Source organism: Gigantopelta aegis, chromosome 4 (assembly GCF_016097555.1).
Source record: "Gigantopelta aegis isolate Gae_Host chromosome 4, Gae_host_genome, whole genome shotgun sequence".
NCBI classification, from domain to species: domain Eukaryota; kingdom Metazoa; phylum Mollusca; class Gastropoda; order Neomphalida; family Peltospiridae; genus Gigantopelta; species Gigantopelta aegis.
The window spans coordinates 32,466,170-32,476,483 of NC_054702.1; the positions used below are offsets into that span (position 1 = coordinate 32,466,170).

Below are 10,314 nucleotides of genomic sequence, written 5' to 3' on the forward strand. Positions count from 1 at the left end.
TGGGGATCGATCCCAGACCGCACGCATGTGCAGAAGTTCGAAATTTCTCCTGCTCCAAGCAAATGTTCATTTTTTAATGTATACTTATTGTATTTATTTAGAATGTTTAGTCTCATTACATATAACAAAAATCTTCTTTTTTGTTTTCTTTTTTTTTAAATAGCCAGGCTTGGATATATTTTTATAAGAAACAAAACATAAAACCCACAACATGGTCATATTTAAAGAATTGCTATTGTTTTGTTCTGTACAAACATTAAATAGACTATAGATTCATAAAATAAAATAATCTAATGATTTTAAAAACATTCACATTTTGCACCCTCCCAGCCCTACAAAAAAAAAAAAATAATAATAATAATAATAATAATAATAAAATAATAATAAAATCCCAGCCTTCCGACTTCAATATAAATAACCAGACAGATATTTTCTTCAAAGTTTGTTTTAATATTTTATGTTTTATTTTAATTTTTGAGAAAATTCACTGAGAAAAATAACAGACCATTTTCATGATTTTGAGATAGTTTTGTTGTCACAATTATTTTTTTCCCAATATATTTTCGTGCTTATATCCAGTTAAAATTCAAGCACGTATCCTAGACACACACCTCAGCTATCTGAGCTGTTTGTTCTGGACATTGAGTTAGTTGTTAGTGAGAGAGAAGAGGGTATAGTGGTCTTACACCTAGTGACCTACCGTTAAAACTCGTTCTGGGTAGGAGCCGATACCGGGCTGCGAACCACGTACCTACCAGCCTTATGTCCAGTGGCGTAACCACGACACCACCGTGACCGGTGATTTTAAGACAGTTTTGTCACGATAAAAGAGAGCATACTCTATTTGTAGTTTAGGTTTTGATTATCTCCCTTTATTAGATACGCCTAATTATTATTTTAGTGGGAGGGGTCGAAGACTTGTTTTTGTCAGAAGAGATGGTAATATAACTTATACAGTTATTAAGTAGATAGATTTTAGTTTGTTTATACAAGTATAAATATACGCAAACCCATTTATTCATATTAAAAGAACAAATATTTACAAAAGTTGCAAACGAACAAGGATGTCATGTAATTTCGTGATACTGGAATGTATGAAAACGCCGGTCAGTCTGACGGACTACCCAGATGTACTCAATTTGACACATCTGGAAGATTTATACGTTACCTCCTATTATATTGATACATGGGGAAAATATCAGCCCGGTCTCTTCCCCCCACCTTCCCTCATCAATGTAACGAGGGATTTTTTGATGGGGCTTATAATAGTTATATGAAGGAAGGAAGGTGTGTGGGGGGTGGGGGACCGGGCGGATATTTTGCCTTAAAAACAATGCTGGGCAAGAGTTTGTATCATTTGGGTGATTCCCTCATGATAGTAAATTTTAATTTATTGTCACAAATCCAATTTTTAGTCCATGAAGTTTGAATAATTTACAAATCTGTAACATTAACACATCTGGATGTAAAGTTTGTTTTATTTAACGACGCCACTAGAGCACATTGATTTTTAATCTTATCATCGGCTATTGGACGTCAAACATATGGTCATTCTGACACTGTTTTTAGAGGAAACCCGCTGTCGCCACATAGGCTACTCTTCTTTACGACAGGCAGCAAGGGATCTTTTATTTGCGCTTCCCACAGGCAGGATAGCACAAACCATGGCCTTTGTTGAACCAGTTATGGATCACTGGTCGGTGCAAGTGGTTTACACCTACCCATTGAGCCTTGCGGAGCACTCACTCAGGGTTTGGAGTCGGTATCTGGATTAAAAATCCCATGCCTCGACTGGGATCCGAACCCAGTACCTACCAGCCTGTAGACCGATGGCCTGCCACGACGCCACCGAGGCCGGTACATCTGGATGTAGTTACAACATTGAAATGGAGAAATACTTTCTTAAAAATAGACTAGATCTTGTCTCCATAACTGTTACTTCTCAGAGGTACGTGCATTTTTAGAATAATTAAAAAATGCATTTTGTAATTTTACAAACACTAGGATGACCAGAAGCACTTTGGATGTTTAAAATAGATACTCTAAGGCCAAGTAAAAAAAAAATTGTTTGGTTCCTGTTACATGCCAAAAACAAATAGGGTAGGTAGGGAAAACTTCTATTTTTTCTTCCTTTTTTTAAAGATTTTTCTTTGACTGCGGCTTTCCATAAGGATATCAAACGCATTTTTATTTTTGACATGGGTGACTGGAGTTACCCGGTATGTCAAGTTCATCATCTGTTGTGCAACAAAATTTGATATATTTAATAGAAAAACGCTCGGCCAGCTGACCAACAGTGACGTTTGAATCGTGATATCGTCATCCTTTAGTTCAGCTTTACAGCTGGCTTGAAAATGAAATCTGACACCGGGAGGGTGAATGGTAGAAAATAATTCCTTGAATGTCGTTTCATTTGAAATTGATTTAAATAATATTATTTGATTTGAATGAGCACATTTTTGACATTCTACTTTGTAAATGGAAGATGCCATTGATACCACATGCTCTCTGACGTATTCTCGTACTCATTCGGAACTTGTGAATCCAATCGGAACACCTCGTCACATTCTGCTACGCTTATATTTCGTGGAAATGTACAAGGAGTTTCGAATGGCTCTCGGAAGCTTTTTATTTGGAACTCTTCGGAAGTAAAATTATGCTAAGTGTTCCGGGTCTTCTGGTAACGAGATCTTGGACTGACAGATCTCGTGGCATCTCTCTGCAGTTGTTGTTTTTAGAGTCGACGAAAATTAGGATTGATATTAATGGATTATTAAATAAAACAGGTGGGAAAAAAAAAGGGGTGGAAAAGGTTAAAAAAAAGTTTAGGGTCGGGACCAAAAATCGGGTAACTGGAACTAAACATTTTTTTTTTTACTATGCCTAAACAATAAAATGCAAGTGATGTCTAATTTCAATTATGAAATATTGCTGTAGATAAATATTAGTGAAAAATACATTGTCCATGATATAGTGTTGAAAAAAACTGAGTCTGTGACTTTAACAATTGCTTATTAAAAATATATACTGAACAAAATAAGAAACTTCTGCTAACTTTGCTTGAACATAACTTGATGAAAACAAACTGGGGAAATAATTGTTATATATACGTTTAAAGAGTGTTCCATGATGCATCGTTTGGTGCAAAAATCATGGCCATAGGTTAACAGAAACTGGGAGAAATTTTGACCAAGTGTGGTAGGGGTTAAAAAAAACCCACCCACTTAATAACGGGTATGACCACCTCTTGAATTGACCACTGCAGTGCATCGCAGGCGCATAGAATTGACTAAAGTGTTGATTTCTGCCTGGGAAATATTGTTCCATTCCTGAATGAGCGCTTGACGAAGTTCGTTGACGTTAGCGGGTGGGTTGGGACTACGCCTCAATCGTCTGTCCAGACTATCCCAGACATGCTCGATGGGGTTGAGATCAGGACTTTTAGCGGGCCAGTCATCAATGAAATCAATGTTATTTGTCCTAAGAAAATTACAGTGTCTCTAGCTGTATGAGAGGTGGCATTATCATGCTGAAAAATCGAGATGTTGGCGTTGTTATGGAACAGAGGAATGACGTGATGAGCGAGAATGTCATCACGGTAACATTGAGCATTTAAATTGCCATCAATGACGACTAGTGGTGAACGATAACCATGGGCAATGGCTGTCCAGACCATGGCAGAACCCCCACCCCTGAAACGATCTCGTTCAAGAACACAATAGTTAGCATAGCATTCATTTCTCCTACGGTAGATGCGCACCCTGCCATCACCACGTTGTAATAAAATCTGGATTCATCCGAAAAAAGAATGGTATTCCAGCGTCACCGTATCCAACGAGTGTACATGTGCCCAATTAAGACGATTTAGACAATGACATTACGTTAAAACGCATCCGACGTAAGGACGTCGTGCATGTTAACCGTTCTCCCGCAGACGATTACGAACAGTTTGCCCACTGATTCGGTTATTATGAAGCCCAGGTGTGGCAGTAGCAGTGGCAGTTTGGAATCGATTGTGCAAATGCGTGTTCATGATATAGCGGTCTTGACCACGTGTTGTAACACGCGGACGTCCACGACGTAGCAAGTCGTTGGTGCTTCCTGTCATTCGAAATCTTACACGAAGATTTCGTATCACTTGACTAGAACTCACAACATGCCTTGCAACGTCTTCTGTCGACATGCCAGCATCAAGCATGCCAATCGTCTGTTCGCGTAAATTATTGGGTATTCTTGGCATACTAAAAATGCTACAATGTAAAAAACGTTAATTTTTTTACAAATTTTGAAGCGTTTTCGTTCACTTGACAACAATGTCAGTAAGACAAGTAAAACAAATTGACCGAATACTACACGGGACATGTCGAACCATGCATGCACTTGTAAATTGAATTTCACGTTGTCGACGATTAACAGTGCAAAAATAATCGATAAAATTCATGAAACCTGATAATACAGCTCAAGGCTAATACTACCTATATAATTTCATTACACAATGAATTCTTTAACACAACAAATACTATATGTACAAATCGGAAGTTTCTTTTTTTGTTCAGTATATATATATATATATATATATATATATATATATATATTTTACAGAGGTGGTTCCAAGAGTGGACTAGGGACCTGATCCCAGAAAATATTCAAGTGCCCTTTTTTCCCTCCTCTTTTAAAGATTTTTTTTTTAAAAGTCATTTTGATTAGTTGGTCCATGTAGTCCCACCACCTACAAAATATTTCCTGGATCTGCCCCTCTTTTATGTTATATTAAGGTTAGGTTATAGTTAGGTTTTATTTAAGAATACCAACATAATGTCCATATTTCACAATCCAGTATTACCTTATAAAAAGAACCCCTGTTTTCTATTTTTGTACAGATACGATTCATCCTAATCCAGAACCGTGCTGGTAAAACGCGACTGGCCAAGTGGTACATGCATTTTGATGATGATGAAAAGCAGAAATTGATTGAAGAGGTCCATGCAGTTGTCACAGTTAGAGATGCAAAACATACTAATTTTGTTGAGGTATGTATTATTAATTAATTCTGTTAATATATGATTAAATTTAAATTAAGAATGATTGTTGAGATTAATGTAATGCTATTATCACAGGCATCTCTGGGTTCATAGGAGAAAATTTTGCCAAATTATCATTTAAATTAAAACAAAATGGCGAGTTATCAATCATTACATGAACTTATTTTGCCAGATTAAAATAAAAGTTGCCATTTTTCCCGTAAGAGTCACAATTGAAGAATTTGGCAAGCAAGTGTAAAGCCATAGCTTTTGCTTTGCCATCCTAGAGCATGGGTAATCACTAATGCAAAAGGCAGATTTCTTGAAAAAAAACTTCAGCATATATTAAACAGTTTTTTGGGTGTGGGTTATGCATCTATTTTGACACTTAGTTAGTTTAGACAGAGACAGAGACACAAAGCAACACACCATTGGCTACTTCACCTGGCATCTAGCAATTTAATAGCTCTACTACATACATAGCCTGTGATATACCAGTTATGAGACAAATGATCAGATGTTCATCAGCGTTGATTGATCCTACAACCCTTTGCTTTTCTGAGAACACCTGGTGTTTTCAGGTGGTCACTCATGGATCCTTAGATCTAACCAAACCCATTGTTGTTTATCTGCATTATCACTAGAACCAGTATTTCAATATGGGACATAGAGAATAATACATGAGTGGCCTTTAGATACCATTAATCTCACAACAAGTTGTTTTAAAAAGTATCTACTGACCGAAAGCGAGTTTGATATGTTTTTAAACGACAAGTTGTGAGATAAATGGTGTCTAACAGACACGAATGTATTATTCTATTTCTAACATATCCTCAAAAACCAGGTTTTAAGCTAATTTTAACATCTCTTTCGCCTAAAAGTTATTTACAGCCATTGCACTTGTAACTGACTTACGCGTCACAGACACATGAATGTCAGATTAACTATATGTCACAGTCTAATCGATTTCCACAGTGTAGTTTTTCATTGGAGGTATGGCATTGGTGACCTGGTCATCACCTAGGAGCAGCCAGTCGTATGTCTTGAAATTGTTAACACACATACATGTGTTAACAACCATGTGTAACCAAAAATAACGCATGGTGTTCTCACCAACGGGTGTGTAAGAAAGTTGTATAAATGCTTAGTAATAGAATTGTCCTGTGTAACTTATATTGGTTGAATCAAGCTAGTTATACCATTTATAATGTCTCTATGTTGCTTTTTCAGTTTCGTAATTTCAAAATAGTCTACAGGAGATATGCTGGCCTGTACTTCTGTATATGTGTTGATGTTAGCGACAACAACCTGGCATACTTGGAGGCAATACACAACTTTGTAGAAGTTCTCAATGAGTTCTTTCACAATGTCTGTGAGCTGGATCTGGTCTTCAATTTTTACAAGGTTAGTAGTAAGTTAAAGTTTGGTAAAAATATGTAGACCTCAATGTTCAACGGGAGCTATCACTCGTTCACTCCCCTGAGACTAGTTTACGGAGAGAAATGTTTAGCTCCCTTAGCATGTAAATTAATATAATATTAATATGATTATATATCAAATTGCTCCCCACAATAGCAAAAAGGTGTAAGTAACATTGATGATAAAAATAAAACCATAATAACTGAAACTACTTTACACTATCTAATAATTAAGTTGAGTGGTTTTAACTTACTTTACAGCAGTGTATCTCCATTTGAACTCATGACACAGTACTGAGTAAATTCTGTATTAAGTGTTATAGGTCTCTTTCTATACAAGTTAATTTAGTTATGATTTTAATTTTCATTTTAATATTTTTTTTCAGGTTTATAGTGTTGTAGACGAAATGTTCTTGGCAGGAGAAATTCGAGAGACTAGCCAGACGAAAGTATTGAAACAACTTCTGCTGTTGTCATCACTTGAATGATGTTCACATTCTCAGTGTAACAGTTTTATCAGTGGCTGTGTATGAAATGTTGATGATGCAGATGTATAATCACAGAATTTTGATATCATTCCTTCTGTTACAACTCGGATAGATGTGTAACAATACATTTCAGTATTTGCTGTTGTAATGCTAAGTCGATAGTGGGGATGTTGATGACCATTTTAAAATAAGAGCTCAGATATTTTAATAACTGAAAACTAGCATTACTGCACATGAAAGGAAATCCTTGTCCCAGCCATATCTTCCTTATTAATTCACATAGGATCATCAAACCTTGCATGCAAGTACAACCAGGGATGGTGGTGTATCGTGTACCACAACTAGATCACGGTGACCTACTTTTCACACATGAAAGGAAATCCTTGTCTGGCCTTGAATGCAAGTACAGCTTAGGATGGCGGGGGTGTCACTGTGACCTACTTTTGACAGGCGCATCATGCATTAAGTATTTTATATACTTTATATCCAATCCGATCTAACGAGTGAAACAAGTATTTTGTCCAAATATCTAAAATCTGATAAAAAATCTGAAAAGTCACATCCCTGCTGCTGTTTTGTTGTAGAGCATTAGCCATTTGCCTGAGGAGCGGTAAGCTGTAGAAATGTAGTTTTCTATACATTACACTCCACAGTAGAAATGTAGTTTTCTATACATTACAATCAGATGGTTGTAATATATTGGTCATTCCACATGTTATAAAGATTGTCTTGAATTTGCTGATACAGAAACATGTTTATGATAAATACTACAAATAGAACTTTTTCTTTTGTTTAAAAATCTGTTTGTTTCTGTTAGTCCTAATGTTTGTAGTAGTGCAAACAGGATTTGAACTGAAAATTATTTATGAAATAATATGCATGTAATAGGAAATAATAACTTTAAGCAACTACAAACTTTAGGTATAGTATACCCAAGCCACATGGGTATATAACAAGATGTAAATGTGGCAATTCATGAAAATAAACGTTTGAAGAAAAAAAACCCCAAAAACAACAAAACCAACAACTTTAGGTCAACCAAACATATATACCACATACTGACACTGATATTCTAAACAAGAAACTGTATTTAATATGTAATATTTATTTGTTAAATAGCTGTATTAAACAGAAACATGTTAATACAGAAACAAACTAAATATACTCCTTTTTAAGTATGTTAAACTGGAGTAATAAATAAAATAATAAATAACATTTTCTGTACAGTGGACTTCTGTTTAGTTATATTCAGTACCATTTTGGTAAAGAATACAAGAAAATGATATACACACTAAGTGTACATTTTGTTGAGTTTGTAATTTTTATGTTTAACTTGCAACCAATTTAATTTTTGTCATTAAAAACTAAATTTGTGTGGTACATGTATTTGTGAGGGCTAGTTATTAGGGATGTAAAGTATTTAGAATAGATAGTCACTGAAATGTTTTCCAAATTAGATTTTAGGTCTTATCAAATAGTGTAAAATTACTAATACATGTATAATAGTTTATATAATACATATATCCACCAAGTTCTGTCATGTGCATGTGTATTTGTGTGAAACTAGTCTGTGTGGCAGTCCTCCTGCAAGCAGTGTAAGTCCACCTATAGACAAAATGTATGGCAGCAGTCATGACCTTGTTAAAACATCCTTTGACTCTGACTTGTACAGAGGCTATTTTTTTTATTTATTAAAACTGTTTCAGGTTTTCTCATTCATATCATAAATACTCATTTTGTGGAAACAAAACAGTGAATGTGATTCATTGAGGATTTTGTACGGTGCAATAAACAAGCTTATAACAAATTCTGAAAACTGCCACTTGTGTGTGAAGTTGTAATACACATACATGTTTGTTAACTTTGTTTAGAAACATTTCATATTAATAGTGTGATCTTTAGTTTATTTTTTTAAAAAGACTTGGAGAATGAGTGCATGACTTAGGCATAGCCTGGATTTTATACAGTGGGGTGGGATGGGGGCACCACACTTCCTATGAGTCATAGTGAATGAATTTTATAAACCCGAGCCATTGGGGTGGAAAAAACCCATAATTGGTTAATAATTGGTCAGAAAAGCCTAGTTCACCATTCTTATCATATGATGAAAACCAATATCTTAAATCATTAAGTAGTTATTTATATATACGGAAGAATAATTTGCAGGAGTTATCCTGTATTTTATGTTCATTTTATTAATGCATGATATAGCTTTATGTATGTTAAAAAATATTAATCACATATAGGCAAATTCAAAAATATGTGTTTATCAAGACATGTTTTAAATACTGTATATATTTGATTACATCATTTATGTTCATGTTCATTACCCACTTTTCAGGGCTATCGATCAATTCTGGAAGTCCTCAATACTATCTTCTTATCACTGGTTAATTTCATAAACATAAAACATAAGTTAAGTCTGTCACATGAGTGAATGTGATTGAGCTGTGGTTAGGCACCTCCTTACCAAGTAGTTTGGCCCAGCTCATCCGTCTTCGGCAGTGATCCATATTAGTCCAGTCTCAGCCCTTTGACCAATCCAGCATGGGTGACCCAGAGTGATCCATATTTGTCTGGCCTCTATCCATTGACCACCTGAGTGGCCTTACCAGGAGCTGAAACTCCCACTGGTATAGCTCGCTGGGTCACTGCAAGCTACCTCATCACATCAAGGAATGGATCACAAGATCAAATAGAAACAAGTTAAGTAAATACAGAGCTAGACATTTTTAAATAACACAAGTTATTCTAAACTTAAAAATCTTAGTATTTATCAATATATGCTAAATGTAGCATCTCCAATTGCACCACAGCCGTCTAATCAACCATGAAGACTATTTCTTAAGAAAGCCATATTATAGAACATGAGAACTAAAACCTTAAAAAGTAGCGAGGAAAACTAGTAAGTAAGTAGTTTGTTTTAACATGACATTATGATTTAATAAATATGTATGGTGCCATCATTGTTTTATAGTTTCGTTGTTTCTAACAGCCACAGTAGCAGTGTTACTTGTTGAATAAGTTCTGAATTTAGTTGGGGTCGGTTTGGGAGTTGCATTCCCCAAAATTGTCCATTTTAAAAGTGCCCTTTTGTTTAGCTGTGCATTGATTTATTTTACTGCATTTTTTGGTCTAATCACTTTGAGATAATTCAGACAGGGTTAGCAGTAATACAAATGTTGGAAGTACCTATACCAAACAGGACATTTGTAACAGGGTCAATGATGCCCATATAAGCAAATAATGCAGATAAGCCCATACTTAAAAATTTGGAATGTATTGGAAATTCTGCAAAAATCCCATATTGTACTGCAAATGGTTTAAGATCACCAAACTTTGTTAGTTTGACACTTAAAAACACCACACTGAACATGCATGTAAAAG

At 35.3% G+C, this 10,314-nt stretch overlaps 1 protein-coding gene across 1 annotated transcript; it reads left to right on the forward strand.

Annotated features, from left to right (window-relative positions):
- The first annotated feature begins 861 nt into the window (after nucleotides 1-861).
- LOC121370397 (AP-2 complex subunit sigma) lies at nucleotides 862-9,890 on the forward strand. Its single transcript, XM_041495590.1, has 4 exons — nucleotides 862-939; nucleotides 4,881-5,030; nucleotides 6,252-6,425; nucleotides 6,826-9,890. Exons 1-4 carry the CDS (start codon nucleotides 937-939, stop codon nucleotides 6,925-6,927), a joined length of 429 nt encoding a protein of 142 aa, XP_041351524.1. The 5' UTR covers nucleotides 862-936; the 3' UTR covers nucleotides 6,928-9,890.
- Nucleotides 9,891-10,314: the final 424 nt, after the last annotated feature.